The 19,750-nt window shown below is 42.9% G+C and overlaps 1 protein-coding gene across 1 annotated transcript in view; it reads right to left on the bottom strand.

Annotated features, from left to right (window-relative positions):
* The window catches only part of LOC120042800 (CUB and sushi domain-containing protein 3-like), a gene marked incomplete at both ends in the record, with an annotated part of 88,387 nt that extends 72,440 nt beyond the window's left edge, over positions 1-15,947 (bottom strand). Inside the window, one exon of the mRNA XM_038987608.1 lies at positions 15,725-15,947. Coding sequence (XP_038843536.1) covers positions 15,725-15,947 — 223 coding nt within the window. The remainder of the gene's footprint in view (positions 1-15,724) is intronic.
* Positions 15,948-19,750: the final 3,803 nt, after the last annotated feature.

Raw genomic sequence — 19,750 nt, 5'->3', positions numbered from 1 at the left:
TGTCTATATGTTCACTAAGTACAGTAGTAACATACCTCTGTGTCTGTATGATCACTAAGTACAGTAGTAACATACCTCTGTGTCTATATGTTCACTAAGTACAGTAGTAACATACCTCTGTGTCTGTATGATCACTAAGTACAGTAGTAACATACCTCTGTGTCTATATGATCACTAAGTACAGTAGTAACATACCTCTGTGTCTGTATGATCACTAAGTACAGTAGTAACATACCTCTGTGTCTATATGTTCACTAAGTACAGTAGTAACATACCTCTGTGTCTATATGATCACTAAGTACAGTAGTTACATACCTCTGTGTCTGTATGATCACTAAGTACAGTAGTAACATACCTCTGTGTCTGTATGTTCACTAAGTACAGTAGTAACATACCTCTGTGTCTGTATGTTCACTAAGTACAGTAGTAACATACCTCTGTGTCTATATGATCACTAAGTACTGTAGTAACATACCTCTGTGTCTGTATGTTCACTAAGTACAGTAGTAACATACCTCTGTGTCTGTATGTTCACTAAGTACAGTAGTAACATACCTCTGTGTCTATATGTTCACTAAGTACAGTAGTAACATACCTCTGTGTCTATATGTTCACTAAGTACAGTAGTAACATACCTCTGTGTCTATATGATCACTAAGTACAGTAGTTACATACCTCTGTGTCTATATGTTCACTAAGTACTACAGTTACATACCTCTGTGTCTATATGTTCACTAAGTACTACAGTTACATACCTCTGTGTCTATATGTTCACTAAGTACAGTAGTTACATACCTCTGTGTCTATATGTAGGTTGAATGTGGGTTGGTAAGTGTCTAGCTGCCTGAGGCTCAGTAAGCCTTCTGTTATGTACTGTAATTATCATTATCTGGCACAACTCACACTTCAGCACTGTCATAAAGAAATCCTGGGCCAGCGTCCCAAACGGCCCCCTATTCCCTATACAGCGCACTGCAATTTAACCAGAGCCCTAGTGCACTATATAGGGACTAGGGTGCCATTTTGGACTGAACCCTTCAACAAGCCTCTATATAAAAAGAGAGTGTGACTAAGACACAAAGAACAATGTTGCTATTTAGAGATTAAGGACGGATCGAGAGGAATCCATCAATAGCAGACCATTTTATTTTGTCTCCGATATTTAGTCTTGCTGTTTTCCCTGTCGTTGACGAGCACGATTAGTTCTAAGTCTAGGAGAATGCAGAAGTCCTATCAGTATGCAAATGGTGTTGCCTGCATTCACAAAATAGTTACCCGTCTCCTTGACGATAAGATGAGCAAAAGTACGAAGAGATTCTAACCAAGGATGTAAAACTAACATAAATCTATTTTCTATTCAGAAGTGAGATCTGTCGCGATGCAGCTCAGTCTGCAGCAGATGTAGGGGTTAAGTGCCTTGCTAGAGGGCATGATGATAGGAGATGACATCTAAGATACTAACGCCAGCAAGCAAACCTTTTTTTTCTGGCCCGCATTAAACTAATAAACAAGTGATGGAGCCACCAGTCTAACAGTCATTATACTGTTACCAAGACAAAACCAACAGTCATTATACTGTTACCAAGACAACACCAACAGTCATTATACTGTTAACAAGACAACACCACCAGTCATTATACTGTTAACAAGACAACACCAACAGACTAACAGTCATTATACTGTTAACAAGACAACACCAACAGTCATTATACTGTTAACAAGACAACACCAACAGTCTAACAGTCATTATACTGTTAACAAGACAACACCACCAGTCATTATACTGTTAACAAGACAACACCAACAGTCTAACAGTCATTATACTGTTAACAAGACAACACCACCAGTCATTATACTGTTAACAAGACAACACCAACAGTCTAACAGTCATTATACTGTTAACAAGACAACACCACCAGTCATTATACTGTTAACAAGACAACACCAACAGTCATTATACTGTTAACAAGACAACACCAACAGTCTAACAGTCATTATACTGTTAACAAGACAACACCAACAGTCATTATACTGTTAACAAGACAACACCAACAGTCATTATACTGTTAACAAGACAACACCAACAGTCATTATACTGTTAACAAGACAACACCAACAGTCATTATACTGTTAACAAGACAACACCAACAGTCATTATACTGTTAACAAGACAACACCAACAGTCATTATACTGTTAACAAGACAACACCAACAGTCATTATACTGTTAACAAGACAACACCAACAGTCATTATACTGTTAACAAGACAACACCAACAGTCATTATACTGTTAACAAGACAACACCAACAGTCTAACAGTCATTATACTGTTAACAAGACAACACCAACAGTCATTATACTGTTAACAAGACAACACCAACAGTCATTATACTGTTAACAAGACAACACCACCAGTCTAACAGTCATTATACTGTTAACAAGACAACACCAACAGTCCAACAGTCATTATACTGTTAACAAGACAACACCAACAGTCTAACAGTCATTATACTGTTAACAAGACAACACCAACAGTCATTATACTGTTAACAAGACAACACCAACAGTCATTATACTGTTAACAAGACAACACCACCAGTCATTATACTGTTAACAAGACAACACCAACAGTCTAACAGTCATTATAACGTTAACAAGACAACATCAACAGTCATTATACTGTTAACAAGACAACACCAACAGTCTAACAGTCATTATACTGTTAACAAGACAACACCAACAGTCTAACAGTCATTATACTGTTAACAAGACAACACCACCAGTCTAACAGTCATTATACTGTTAACAAGACAACACCACCAGTCTAACAGTCATTATACTGTTAACAAGACAACACCACCAGTCATTATACTGTTAACAAGACAACACCAACAGTCTAACAGTCATTATACTGTTAACAAGACAACACCAACAGTCATTATACTGTTAACAAGACAACACCAACAGTCATTATACTGTTAACAAGACAACACCAACAGTCATTATACTGTTAACAAGACAACACCAACAGTCATTATACTGTTAACAAGACAACACCAACAGTCATTATACTGTTAACAAGACAACACCACCAGTCATTATACTGTTAACAAGACAACACCAACAGTCATTATACTGTTAACAAGACAACACCAACAGTCATTATACTGATAACAAGACAACACCAACAGTCTAACAGTCATTATACTGTTAACAAGACATCACCAACAGTCATTATACTGTTAACAAGACAACACCACCAGTCATTATACTGTTAACAAGACAACACCAACAGTCATTATACTGTTAACAAGACAACACCAACAGTCATTATACTGTTAACAAGACAACACCAACAGTCTAACAGTCATTATACTGTTAACAAGACAACACCAACAGTCATTATACTGTTAACAAGACAACACCACCAGTTTAACAGTCATTATACTGTTAACAAGACAACACCACCAGTCATTATACTGTTAACAAGACAACACCACCAGTCATTATACTGTTAACAAGACAACACCAACAGTCATTATACTGTTAACAAGACAACACCAACAGTCATTATACTGTTAACAAGACAACACCAACAGTCATTATACTGTTAACAAGACAACACCAACAGTCTAACAGTCATTATACTGTTAACAAGACAACACCAACAGTCATTATACTGTTAACAAGACAACACCAACAGTCATTATACTGTTAACAAGACAACACCAACAGTCATTATACTGTTAACAAGACAACACCAACAGTCATTATACTGTTAACAAGACAACACCAACAGTCATTATACTGTTAACAAGACAACACCAACAGTCATTATACTGTTAACAAGACAACACCAACAGTTTAACAGTCATTATACTGTTAACAAGACAACACCACCAGACATTATACTGTTAACAAGACAACACCAACAGTCTAACAGTCATTATACTGTTAACAAGACAACACCAACAGTCATTATACTGTTAACAAGACAACACCAACAGTCTAACAGTCATTATACTGTTAACAAGACAACACCAACAGTCATTATACTGTTAACAAGACAACACCACCAGTCATTATACTGTTAACAAGACAACACCAACAGTCATTATACTGTTAACAAGACAACACCAACAGTCATTATACTGTTAACAAGACAACACCAACAGTCATTATACTGTTAACAAGACAACACCAACAGTCATTATACTGTTAACAAGACAACACCAACAGTCTAACAGTCATTATACTGTTAACAAGACAACACCACCAGACATTATACTGTTAACAAGACAACACCAACAGTCATTATACTGTTAACAAGACAACACCAACAGTCATTATACTGTTAACAAGACAACACCACCAGTCATTATACTGTTAACAAGACAACACCAACAGTCTAACAGTCATTATACTGTTAACAAGACAACACCAACAGTCATTATACTGTTAACAAGACGACACCAACAGTCATTATACTGTTAACAAGACAACACCAACAGTCATTATACTGTTAACAAGACAACACCAACAGTCATTATACTGTTAACAAGACAACACCAACAGTCATTATACTGTTAACAAGACAACACCAACAGTCTAACAGTCATTATACTGTTAACAAGACATCACCAACAGTCTAACAGTCATTATACTGTTAACAAGACAACACCACCAGTCATTATACTGTTAACAAGATAACACCACCAGTCTAACAGTCATTATACTGTTAACAAGACAACACCACCAGTCATTATACTGTTAACAAGACAACACCAACAGTCTAACAGTCATTATACTGTTAACAAGACAACACCAACAGTCATTATACCGTTAACAAGACAACACCAACAGTCTAACAGTCATTATACTGTTAACAAGACAACACCAACAGTCATTATACTGTTAACAAGACAACACCAACAGTCATTATACTGTTAACAAGACAACACCAACAGTCATTATACTGTTAACAAGACAACACCACCAGTCATTATACTGTTAACAAGACAACACCAACAGTCTAACAGTCATTATACTGTTAACAAGACAACACCAACAGTCATTATACTGTTAACAAGACAACACCAACAGTCTAACAGTCATTATACTGCTAACAAGACAACACCAACAGTCATTATACTGTTAACAAGACAACACCACCAGTCTAACAGTCATTATACTGTTAACAAGACAACACCAACAGTCATTATACTGTTAACAAGACAACACCACCAGTCATTATACTGTTAACAAGACATCACCAACAGTCATTATACTGTTAACAAGACAACACCAACAGTCATTATACTGTTAACAAGACAACACCACCAGTCATTATAACGTTAACAAGACAACATCAACAGTCATTATACTGTTAACAAGACAACACCACCAGTCATTATACTGTTAACAAGACAACACCAACAGTCATTATACTGTTAACAAGACAACACCAACAGTCATTATACTGTTAACAAGACAACACCAACAGTCATTATACTGTTAACAAGACAACACCACCAGTCATTATACTGTTAACAAGACAACACCAACAGTCATTATACTGTTAACAAGACAACACCAACAGTCATTATACTGTTAACAAGACAACACCAACAGTCATTATACTGTTAACAAGACAACACCAACAGTCATTAAACTGTTAACAAGACAACACCAACAGTCATTATACTGTTAACAAGACAACACCACCAGTCATTATACTGTTAACAAGACAACACCACCAGTCTAACAGTCATTATACTGTAAACAAGACAACACCACCAGTCTAACAGTCATTATACTGTTAACAAGACAACACCAACAGTCATTATACTGTTAACAAGACAACACCACCAGTCTAACAGTCATTATACTGTTAACAAGACAACACCACCAGTCTAACAGTCATTATACTGTTAACAAGACAACACCAACAGTCATTATACTGTTAACAAGACAACACCACCAGTCTAACAGTCATTATACTGTTAACAAGACAACACCAACAGTCATTATACCGTTAACAAGACAACACCAACAGTCATTATACTGTTAACAAGACAACACCACCAGTCTAACAGTCATTATACTGTTAACAAGACAACAACACCAGTCTAACAGTCATTATACTGTTAACAAGACAACACCAACAGTCATTATACTGTTAACAAGACAACAACACCAGTCTAACAGTCATTATACTGTTAACAAGACAACACCACCAGTCTAACAGTCATTATACTGTTAACAAGACAACACCAACAGTCATTATACTGTTAACAAGACAACAACACCAGTCTAACAGTCATTATACTGTTAACAAGACAACACCACCAGTCTAACAGTCATTATACTGTTAACAAGACAACACCAACAGTCATTATACTGTTAACAAGACAACACCAACAGTCTAACAGTCATTATACTGTTAACAAGACAACACCAACAGTCATTATACTGTTAACAAGACAACACCAACAGTCTAACAGTCATTATACTGTTAACAGTATTTTTTCGTCCGCCGCGCTGCCGTTCTCCTACCTAGTCAACACTGCTAGCTAGCCAACTTCTACCGAATAGCAGCACTGTAGAAACTATTACATTACAACGGAACGATTTGATTAGTGTAGTGTTAGCTAGCTACATAGTTGTCTTTGCTGTCCTTGTATCTAAGACAATTGTGTAGTTTAGACTAATTATCTAGCCAGTTACCGAGGTTACCTAGCTAGCTATCGAGGTTACCTAGCCAGCTACACTTTCAAACAAAGTCAACAACGCAGCCACTGCTAGCTAGCCTACTTCAGCAGTACTGTATCATTTTAATCACTTTAGTCAATAAGATTTTTGCAACGTAAGCTTAACTTTCTGAACATTCGAGACGTGTAGTCCACTTGTCATTCCAATCTCCTTTGCATTAGCGTAGCCTCTTCTGTAGCCTGTCAACTATGTGTCTGTCTATCCCTGTTCTCTCCTCTCTGCACAGACCATACAAACGCTTCACACCGCGTGGCCGCGGCCACCCTAACCTGGTGGTCCCAGCGCGCACGACCCACGTGGAGTTCCAGGTCTCCTGCAGCCTCTGGAACTGCCGATCTGCGGCCAACAAGGCAGAGTTCATCTCAGCCTATGCTTCCCTCCAGTCCCTCGACTTCTTGGCACTGACGGAAACATGGATCACCACAGATAACACTGCCACTCCTACTGCTCTCTCCTCGTCTGCCCACGTGTTCTCGCACACCCCGAGAGCTTCTGGTCAGCGGGGTGGTGGCACCGGGATCCTCATCTCTCCCAAGTGGTCATTCTCTCTTTCTCCCCTTACCCATCTGTCTATCGCCTCCTTTGAATTCCATGCTGTCACAGTTACCAGCCCTTTCAAGCTTAACATCCTTATCATTTATCGCCCTCCAGGTTCCCTCGGAGAGTTCATCAATGAGCTTGATGCCTTGATAAGCTCCTTTCCTGAGGACGGCTCACCTCTCACAGTTCTGGGTGACTTTAACCTCCCCACGTCTACCTTTGACTCATTCCTCTCTGCCTCCTTCTTTCCACTCCTCTCCTCTTTTGACCTCACCCTCTCACCTTCCCCCCCTACTCACAAGGCAGGCAATACGCTTGACCTCATCTTTACTAGATGCTGTTCTTCCACTAACCTCATTGCAACTCCCCTCCAAGTCTCCGACCACTACCTTGTATCCTTTTCCCTCTCGCTCTCATCCAACACTTCCCACACTGCCCCTACTCGGATGGTATCGCGCCGTCCCAACCTTCGCTCTCTCTCCCCCGCTACTCTCTCCTCTTCCATCCTATCATCTCTTCCCTCTGCTCAAACCTTCTCTAACCTATCTCCTGACTCTGCCTCCTCAACCCTCCTCTCCTCCCTTTCTGCATCCTTTGACTCTCTATGTCCCCTATCCTCCAGGCCGGCTCGGTCCTCCCCTCCTGCTCCGTGGCTCGACGACTCATTGCGAGTTCACAGAACAGGGCTCCGGGCAGCCGAGCGGAAATGGAGGAAAACTCGCCTCCCTGCGGACCTGGCATCCTTTCACTCCCTCCTCTCTACATTTTCCTCTTCTGTCTCTGCTGCTAAAGCCACTTTCTACCACTCTAAATTCCAAGCATCTGCCTCTAACCCTAGGAAGCTCTTTGCCACCTTCTCCTCCCTCCTGAATCCTCCTCCCCCTCCCCCCCCCCTCCTCCCTCTCTGCAGATGACTTCGTCAACCATTTTGAAAAGAAGGTCGACGACATCCGATCCTCGTTTGCTAAGTCAAACGACACCGCTGGTTCTGCTCACACTGCCCTACCCTGTGCTCTGACCTCTTTCTCCCCTCTCTCTCCAGATGAAATCTCGCGTCTTGTGACGGCCGGCCGCCCAACAACCTGCCCGCTTGACCCTATCCCCTCCTCTCTTCTCCAGACCATTTCCGGAGACCTTCTCCCTTACCTCACCTCGCTCATCAACTCATCCCTGACCGCTGGCTACGTCCCTTCCGTCTTCAAGAGAGCGAGAGTTGCACCCCTTCTGAAAAAACCTACACTCGATCCCTACGATGTCAACAACTACAGACCAGTATCCCTTCTTTCTTTTCTCTCCAAAACTCTTGAACGTGCCGTCCTTGGCCAGCTCTCCTGCTATCTCTCTCAGAATGACCTTCTTGATCCAAATCAGTCAGGTTTCAAGACTAGTCATTCAACTGAGACTGCTCTTCTCTGTATCACGGAGGCGCTCCGCACTGCTAAAGCTAACTCTCTCTCCTCTGCTCTCATCCTTCTAGACCTATCGGCTGCCTTCGATACTGTGAACCATCAGATCCTCCTCTCCACCCTCTCCGAGTTGGGCATCTCCGGCGCGGCCCACGCCTGGATTGCGTCCTACCTGACAGGTCGCTCCTACCAGGTGGCGTGGCGAGAATCTGTCTCCTCACCACGTGCTCTCACCACTGGTGTCCCCCAGGGCTCTGTTCTAGGCCCTCTCCTATTCTCGCTATACACCAAGTCACTTGGCTCTGTCATAACCTCACATGGTCTCTCCTATCATTGCTATGCAGACGACACACAATTAATCTTCTCCTTTCCCCCTTCTGATGACCAGGTGGCGAATCGCATCTCTGCATGTCTGGCAGACATATCAGTGTGGATGACGGATCACCACCTCAAGCTGAACCTCGGCAAGACGGAGCTGCTCTTCCTCCCGGGGAAGGACTGCCCGTTCCATGATCTCGCCATCACGGTTGACAACTCCATTGTGTCCTCCTCCCAGAGCGCTAAGAACCTTGGCGTGATCCTGGACAACACCCTGTCGTTCTCAAATAACATCAAGGCGGTGGCCCGTTCCTGTAGGTTCATGCTCTACAACATCCGCAGAGTACGACCCTGCCTCACACAGGAAGCGGCGCAGGTCCTAATCCAGGCACTTGTCATCTCCCGTCTGGATTACTGCAACTCGCTGTTGGCTGGGCTCCCTGCCTGTGCCATTAAACCCCTACAACTCATCCAGAACGCCGCAGCCCGTCTGGTGTTCAACCTTCCCAAGTTCTCTCACGTCACCCCGCTCCTCCGCTCTCTCCACTGGCTTCCAGTTGAAGCTCGCATCCGCTACAAGACCATGGTGCTTGCCTACGGAGCTGTGAGGGGAACGGCACCTCAGTACCTTCAGGCTCTGATCAGGCCCTACACCCAAACAAGGGCACTGCGTTCATCCACCTCTGGCCTGCTCGCCTCCCTACCACTGAGGAAGTACAGTTCCCGCTCAGCCCAGTCAAAACTGTTCGCCGCTCTGGCACCCCAATGGTGGAACAAACTCCCTCACGACGCCAGGACAGCGGAGTCAATCACCACCTTCCGGAGACACCTGAAACCCCACCTCTTTAAGGAATACCTAGGATAGGATAAAGTAATCCTTCTGACCCCCCCCCCCCCCTTAAAAGATTTAGATGCACTATTGTAAAGTGGCTGTTCCACTGGATGTCATAAGGTGAATGCACCAATTTGTAAGTCGCTCTGGATAAGAGCGTCTGCTAAATGACTTAAATGTAAATGTAAATGTAAACAAGACAACACCAACAGTCTAACAGTCATTATACTGTTAACAAGACAACACCAACAGTCATTATACTGTTAACAAGACAACACCAACAGTCTAACAGTCATTATACTGTTAACAAGACAACACCAACAGTCATTATACTGTTAACAAGACAACAACACCAGTCTAACAGTCATTATACTGTTAACAAGACAACACCACCAGTCTAACAGTCATTATACTGTTAACAAGACAACACCAACAGTCATTATACTGTTAACAAGACAACACCACCAGTCTAACAGTCATTATACTGTTAACAAGACAACACCACCAGTCTAACAGTCATTATACTGTTAACAAGACAACACCACCAGTCATTATACTGTTAACAAGACAACACCACCAGTCTAACAGTCATTATACTGTTAACAAGACAACACCAACAGTCATTATACTGTTAACAAGACAACACCACCAGTCTAACAGTCATTATACTGTTAACAAGACAACACCACCAGTCTAACAGTCATTATACTGTTAACAAGACAACACCAACAGTCATTATACTGTTAACAAGACAACACCAACAGTCATTATACTGTTAACAAGACAACACCAACAGTCTAACAGTCATTATACTGTTAACAAGACAACACCAACAGTCATTATACTGTTAACAAGACAACACCACCAGTCTAACAGTCATTATACTGTAAACAAGACAACACCACCAGTCTAACAGTCATTATACTGTTAACAAGACAACACCACCAGTCATTATACTGTTAACAAGACAACACCAACAGTCCAACAGTCATTATACTGTTAACAAGACAACACCAACAGTCTAACAGTCATTATACTGTTAACAAGACAACACCAACAGTCATTATACTGTTAACAAGACAACACCAACAGTCATTATACTGTTAACAAGACAACACCAACAGTCATTATACTGTTAACAAGACAACACCAACAGTCTAACAGTCATTATACTGTTAACAAGACAACACCAACAGTCATTATACTGTTAACAAGACAACACCAACAGTCATTATACTGTTAACAAGACAACACCAACAGTCTAACAGTCATTATACTGTTAACAAGACAACACCAACAGTCATTATACTGTTAAGAAGACAACACCAACAGTCATTATACTGTTAACAAGACAACACCACCAGTCATTATACTGTTAACAAGACAACACCAACAGTCTAACAGTCATTATAACGTTAACAAGACAACATCAACAGTCATTATACTGTTAACAAGACAACACCACCAGTCTAACAGTCATTATACTGTTAACAAGACAACACCACCAGTCTAACAGTCATTATACTGTTAACAAGACAACACCAACAGTCATTATACTGTTAACAAGACAACACCAACAGTCTAACAGTCATTATACTGTAAACAAGACAACACCAACAGTCTAACAGTCATTATACTGTTAACAAGACAACACCAACAGTCTAACAGTCATTATACTGTTAACAAGACAACACCAACAGTCATTATACTGTTAACAAGACAACACCAACAGTCCAACAGTCATTATACTGTTAACAAGACAACACCAACAGTCTAACAGTCATTATACTGTTAACAAGACAACACCAACAGTCTAACAGTCATTATACTGTTAACAAGACAACACCAACAGTCATTATACTGTTAACAAGACAACACCAACAGTCATTATACTGTTAACAAGATAACACCACCAGTCATTATACTGTTAACAAGACAACACCAACAGTCATTATACTGTTAACAAGACAACACCAACAGTCATTATACTGTTAACAAGACAACACCACCAGTCATTATACTGTTAACAAGACAACACCACCAGTCATTATACTGTTAACAAGACAACACCAACAGTCATTATACTGTTAACAAGACAACACCAACAGTCATTATACTGTTAACAAGACAACACCAACAGTCATTATACTGTTAACAAGATAACACCACCAGTCATTATACTGTTAACAAGACAACACCAACAGTCTAACAGTCATTATACTGTTAACAAGACAACACCAACAGTCATTATACTGTTAACAAGACAACACCAACAGTCTAACAGTCATTATACTGTTAACAAGACAACACCAACAGTCATTATACTGTTAACAAGACAACACCAACAGTCTAACAGTCATTATACTGTTAACAAGACAACACCAACAGTCTAACAGTCATTATACTGTTAACAAGACAACACCAACAGTCATTATACTGTTAACAAGACAACACCACCAGTCTAACAGTCATTATACTGTTAACAAGACAACACCAACAGTCATTATACTGTTAACAAGACAACACCAACAGTCATTATACTGTTAACAAGACAACACCACCAGTCATTATACTGTTAACAAGACAACACCAACAGTCTAACAGTCATTATACTGTTAACAAGACAACACCAACAGTCATTATACTGTTAACAAGACAACACCAACAGTCTAACAGTCATTATACTGTTAACAAGACAACACCAACAGTCATTATACTGTTAACAAGACAACACCAACAGTCTAAAATAATCTCCCAGAAAGCTAGTTAGATTGTTTATCTCTTGAATACTTCATTTTGATTCAGCTCTTCTCCTCTGGATTTCTTCTGTCGTTAGGGTCTGACCTGTGTCTAGTTTCAGAGAACTCCAGGCATGCTGGGAATAAATGAGGGGGCTTTTTGTTCCTCTGTGCCATTCTTTTGGAGTGTTTCACTATGAGATCTCTGCCACAATAACACCTTGGTAATAGAAGTGTCTAATCAGACACTGTGAGATCTCTGTCACCATAACACCTCGTAGCAGGCTTGGTAATAGAAGTGTCTAATCAGACACTGTGAGATCTCTGTCACCATAACACCTCGTAGCAGGCTTGGTAATAGAAGTGTCTAATCAGACACTGTGAGATCTCTGTCACCATAACACCTCGTAGCAGGCTTGGTAATAGAAGTGTCTTATCAGATTTCACCAGTTCTGACTATAAATCACCCAACAATACAGTCCCTCTATGAGACAGTGGTTCTGACTATAAATGACCCAACAATACAGTCCCTCTATGAGACAGTGGTTCTGACTATAAATGACCCAACAATACAGTCCCTCTATGAGACAGTGGTTCTGACTATAAATGACCCAACAATACAGTCCCTCTATGAGACAGTGGTTCTGACTATAAATGACCCAACAATACAGTCCCTCCATGAGACAGTGGTTCTGACTATAAATGACCCAACAATACAGTCCCTCTATGAGACAGTGGTTCTGACTATAAATGACCCAACAATACAGTCCCTCTATGAGACAGTGGTTCTGACTATAAATCACCCAACAATACAGTCCCTCTATGAGACAGTGGTTCTGACTATAAATGACCCAACAATACAGTCCCTCTATGAGACAGTGGTTCTGACTATAAATGACCCAACAATACAGTCCCTCTTTGAGACAGTGGTTCTGACTATAAATCACCCAACAATACAGTCCCTCCATGAGACAGTGGTTCTGACTATAAATGACCCAACAATACAGTCCCTCTATGAGACAGTGGTTCTGACTAGAACTCACCCAACAATACAGTCCCTCTATGAGACAGTGGTTCTGACTAGAACTCACCCAACAATACAGTCCCTCCATGAGACAGTGGTTCTGACTATAAATGACCCAACAATACAGTCCCTCTATGAGACAGTGGTTCTGACTATAAATGACCCAACAATACAGTCCCTCTATGAGACAGTGGTTCTGACTATAAATGACCCAACAATACAGTCCCTCTTTGAGACAGTGGTTCTGACTATAAATGACCCAACAATACAGTGTCTCTATGAGACAGTGGTTCTGACTATAAATGACCCAACAATACAGTCCCTCTATGAGACAGTGGTTCTGACTATAAATGACCCAACAATACAGTCCCTCCATGAGACAGTGGTTCTGACTATAAATGACCCAACAATACAGTGTCTCTATGAGACAGTGGTTCTGACTATAAATGACCCAACAATACAGTCCCTCCATCAGCCAGTGGTTCTGACTATAAATGACCCAACAATACAGTCCCTCCATGAGACAGTGGTTCTGACTATAAATGACCCAACAATACAGTCCCACTATGAGACAGTGGTTCTGACTATAAATGACCCAACAATACAGTCCCTCCATGAGACAGTGGTTCTGACTATAAATGACCCAACAATACAGTCCCACTATGAGACAGTGGTTCTGACTATAAATGACCCAACAATACAGTCCCTCTATGAGACAGTGGTTCTGACTATAAATCACCCAACAATACAGTCCCTCCATGAGACAGTGGTTCTGACTATAAATGACCCAACAATACAGTCCCTCTATGAGACAGTGGTTCTGACTATAAATGACCCAACAATACAGTCCCTCTATGAGACAGTGGTTCTGACTATAAATGACCCAACAATACAGTCCCTCTATGAGACAGTGGTTCTGACTATAAATGACCCAACAATACAGTCCCTCCATGAGACAGTGGTTCTGACTATAAATGACCCAACAATACAGTCCCTCTATGAGACAGTGGTTCTGACTATAAATCACCCAACAATACAGTCCCTCTATGAGACAGTGGTTCTGACTATAAATGACCCAACAATACAGTCCCTCCATGAGACAGTGGTTCTGACTATAAATGACCCAACAATACAGTCCCTCCATGAGACAGTGGTTCTGACTATAAATGACCCAACAATAAAGTCCCTCTATGAAACAGTGGTTCTGACTATAAATGACCCAACAATACAGTCCCTCTATGAGACAGTGGTTCTGACTATAAATGACCCAACAATACAGTCCCTCCATGAGACAGTGGTTCTGACTATAAATGACCCAACAATACAGTCCCTCTATGAGACAGTGGTTCTGACTATAAATGACCCAACAATACAGTCCCTCTATGAAACAGTGGTTCTGACTATAAATGACCCAACAATACAGTCCCTCTATGAGACAGTGGTTCTGACTAGAACTCACCCAACAATACAGTCCCGCCATGAGACAGTGGTTCTGACTATAAATGACCCAACAATACAGTCCCTCTATGAGACAGTGGTTCTGACTATAAATCTGGTCCCTGCATGAAACTGCTCTCTTCCTGTCACCACACTGACACAAACAAGACATTCATCGTTATGGGGGAAAAAATGAAAGATGAACTTCAGCACAGCACCATTGAAGCTCAGTCCCCGTGCTATTTACAGTATCTCTCTCTCTCTATCCGTCTCCCTCTCTCTCTCTCTCTTTCCCTCTCCCTCTCTCTCTCTATCCGTCTCCCTCTCTCTCTCTCTCTTTCCCTCTCCCTCTCTCTCTCTCTCTCTATCCGTCTCCCTCTCTCTCTCTCTATCCGTCTCCCTCTCTCTCTCAATCCGTCTCCCTCTCTCTCTCTCTCCCTCTCTCTCTCTTTCCCTCTCCCTCTCCCTCTCCCTCTCCCTCTCTTTCCCTCTCCCTCTCTCTCTCCCTCTCCCTCTCTCTCTCTATCTGTCTCCCTCTCTCTCTCTCTTTCCCTCTCCATCTCCCCCCCCCCCCCCCCCCCCCCACCACCACCCGTCAAACAGACTGATTTCAACATATTTCAAGGCCTTCTTTCCCAGACATCGGTTGTTTTCTTACCTCGTCCGGAAGTATGCCGGATGTGGGTGTCCATCGTACAAAGATAAAAAATCATATTCCTCTTCCACAGCGAAAGATTGAAAAACGATGTGAATCCTGTTCATTTGTTCTGCTACGATTACCCAGGTACAGTTGGCACCGTTAGGATATCCGTACGGGAAACCTGGACTTTCTATGGTACCGTTCTTTCCTTTTAATGTCCCTCCACACGTATGAAGGAACCCTGGAAAGACAGGAAAACAAAACCATGAGATCAGACACTCAAAACATCATTTCTTCAACACTCCACACGTACAGGTAACACATTTTGAACACTCAGCACTCAACAACTTTAGCCAATACACTTTTATCCAATACACTGGAGCATTTCCCCCAATTCCCTTCACAGTAACACTGATGTTTTGAGACAAACAACAAGTCTGGTAAATTGGTACCACCAGCTGGTCTGTACCTTCCCCAGCCTACCCACTACCCACTCTCCTGGTCTGTACCTTCCCCAGCCTACCCACTACCCACTCTCCAGGTCTGTACCTTCCCCACCCTACCCACTACCCACTCTCCAGGTCTGTACTTTCCCCACTCCAGGTCTGTTCCTTCCCCACTCCAGGTCTGTACCTTCCCCAGCCTACCCACTATCCACTCTCCTGGTCTGTACCTTCCCCACCCTACCCACTACCCACTCTCCAGGTCTGTACTTTCCCCACTCCAGGTCTGTTCCTTCCCCACTCCAGGTCTGTACCTTCCCCAGCCTACCCACTACCCACTCTCCAGGTCTGTACCTTCCCCAGCCTACCCACTACCCACCCTCCAGGTCTGTACCTTCCCCACCCTACCCACTACCCACCCTCCAGGTCTGTACCTTCCCCAGCCTACCCACTACCCACCCTCCAGGTCTGTACCTTCCCCAGCCTACCCACTACCCACCCTCCAGGTCTGTACCTTCCCCAGCCTACCCACTACCCACCCTCCAGGTCTGTACCTTCCCCACCCTACCCACTACCCACTCTCCAGGCCTGTACCTTCCCACCCTACCCACTACCCACTACCCACTCTCCAGGTCTGTACCTTCCCCACTCCAGGTCTGTACCTTCCCCTCTCCAGGTCTGTACCTTCCCCAGCCTACCCACTACCCACTCAGGGTATTCCTAATACATCCACCAGCCTTCCCTCTTCTCTCCTACTGTCTGCAGGCAGGCTGGCAAAAAAATCACTACCTTGACAGGATGGGTCAGACACTTACCACACTGGTCAGACTACACTGGTCAGACTACACTGGTCAGACTACACTGGTCAGACTACACTGGTCAGACCACACTGGTCAGACTACACTGGTCAGACCACACTGGTCAGACTACACTGGTCAGACCACACTGGTCAGACTACACTGGTCAGACCACACTGGTCAGACTACACTGGTCAGACTACACTGGTCAGACTACACTGGTCAGACCACACTGGTCAGACTACACTGGTCAGACTACACTGGTCAGACCACACTGGTCAGACTACGCTGGTCAGACTACGCTGGTCAGACTACACTGGTCAGACCACACTGGTCAGACTACACTGGTCAGACTACGCTGGTCAGACTACGCTGGTCAGACTACGCTGGTCAGACTACACTTGTCAGACTACACTGGTCAGATTACACTGGTCAGACTACACTGGTCAGACTACAAATACTTATTTGTATTATTTGGGTTAGGCTTTGTGGTGGAAAAATGTAATTTTCATTCATTAGGAGATTTTCAATGCACAAACACACGCAGTCACATACACAAACATTTCACACACACACACACATACAGAACACACAACACACACACACACTCACACACACACACACACACACACACACACTACACACTTTGCCTATGACAAGGACAAGCCAAAGCTTAGCTGTTTTATTGAAAGGCAACTCTGCAAATTGTCTATTAATAAAGTCCAAGTGTAATTATGATGCATGGTTTATCCCCCTTCAGTGCCTTTCCCCTACAGGAGTAATTACCGTCCATCTTAATTAACAGGTCAATTATGTTTAGGTTTCCATTGTGTTGAACAGAAGACAGATTCTCCTGTCTTCTCCCTTGAGATTTGAGTCTGGTTGGGTACCAACTGGTACCCTGTTTCCTCTACTGCGCATTTGGAAAAGTATTCAGACCCCCTTCCCCTTTTTCCACATTTTGTTACGTTACAGCCGTATTCTAAAATGGATTGCATTTTTTTGCCTCATCAATCTAGACACAATACCCCATAATGACATCATAATACCCCGTAATGACATCACAATACCCCATGATGACATCACAATACCCCGTAATGACATCACAATACCCCGTAATGACATCACAATACCCCGTAATGACATCACAATACCCCATAATGACATCACAATACCCCATAATGACAAAGCGAAAACTGTTTTTTAGACATTTTCGCAAATGTATTAATAAAAAACTTAAATACCTTATTTACATAAGTGTTTTTGCTATCAGACTTGAAATTGAGCTCAGGTGCATCCTGTTTCCATTGATCCATTGATCATCCTCGAGATGTTTCTACAACTTGTTTCTACAACGTGTCCACCTGAGGTAAATTCAATTGATTGGACATGATTTGGAAAGGCACACACCTGTCTATATAAGGTCCCAGCAAAAACTAAGCCATGAGGTCGAAGGAATTGTCCATAGAGCTCCGAGACAGGATTGTGTCGAGGCACAGATCTGGGGAAGGGTAACAAAACATGTCTGCAGCATTGAAGGTCCCCAAGACCAGCACACTTGGAGTTTGCCAAACGGCACCTAAAGGACTCTCAGACCATGAGAAACAAGATTCTCTGGTCTGATGAAACCAAGATGTAACTCTTTGGCCTGAATGCCAAGCGTCACGTCTGGAGGAAACCTGGCAGCATCCCTACAAGGTGGTGGCAGCATCATGCTGTGGGGATGTTTTTCAGCGAAAGGGACTGGGAGACTAGTCAGGATCGAGGGACAGATGAAAGGAGCAAAGTACAGAGAGATCCTTGATGAAAGCCCGCTCCAGAGCACTCAGGACCTCAGACTGGGCCGAAGGTTCACCAACAGGACAACGACCTTAAGCACACAGCCAAGACAACGCAGAATTGGCCTCGGGACAAGTCTCTGAATGTCCTTGAGTGGCCAGCCAGGGCCCTGACATTAACCCGATAGAACATCTCTGAAAATAGCTGTGCAGCAACGCTCCCCATCCAACCTGACAAAGCTTGAGAGGATGTGCAGAGAAGAATGGGAGAAACTCCCCAAATACAGGTGTGCCAAGCTTGTAGCGTCACACCCAAGAAGTCTCGAGGCTGTAATCACTGCCAAAGGTGCTTCAACAAAGTACTGATTAAAGGGTCTGAATACTTATGGAAATGTGACATTATTTATTTATTTTTGTATACATTTGCAAAATTTTGGACTACTGTTGACCAGGGCCCATAGGGTATGGACTACTGTTGACCAGGGCCCATAGGGTAGTGGACTACTGTTGACCAGGGCCCATAGGGTAGTGGACTACTGTTGACCAGGGCCCATTGGGTAGTGTACTACTGTTGACCAGGTCCCGTAAGGTAGTGGACTACTGTTGACCAGGGCCCATTGGGTAGTGGACTACTGTTGACCAGGGCCCGTAGGGTAGTGGACTACTGTTGACCAGGGCCCGTAAGGTAGTGGACTACTGTTGACCAGGGCCCATAGGGTAGTGGACTACTGTTGACCAGGGCCCATAGGGTATGGACTACTGTTGACCAGGGCCCATAGGGTAGTGGACTACTGTAGACCAGGGCCCATAGGGTAGTGGACTACTGTTGACCAGGGCCCATTGGGTAGTGTACTACTGTTGACCAGGTCCCATAGTGGACTACTGTTGACCAGGGCCCATAGTGGACTACTGTTGACCAGGGCCCATAGTGGACTACTGTTGACCAGGGCCCATAGGGTAGTGGACTACTGTTGACCAGGGCCCATAGTGGACTGCTGTTGACCAGGGCCAATAGGGTAGTGGACT

Source organism: Salvelinus namaycush, unplaced genomic scaffold, assembly GCF_016432855.1.
Source record: "Salvelinus namaycush isolate Seneca unplaced genomic scaffold, SaNama_1.0 Scaffold782, whole genome shotgun sequence".
Taxonomy (NCBI): Eukaryota; Metazoa; Chordata; class Actinopteri; order Salmoniformes; family Salmonidae; genus Salvelinus; species Salvelinus namaycush.
This window is presented reverse-complemented; position numbering and strand designations above follow the sequence as displayed.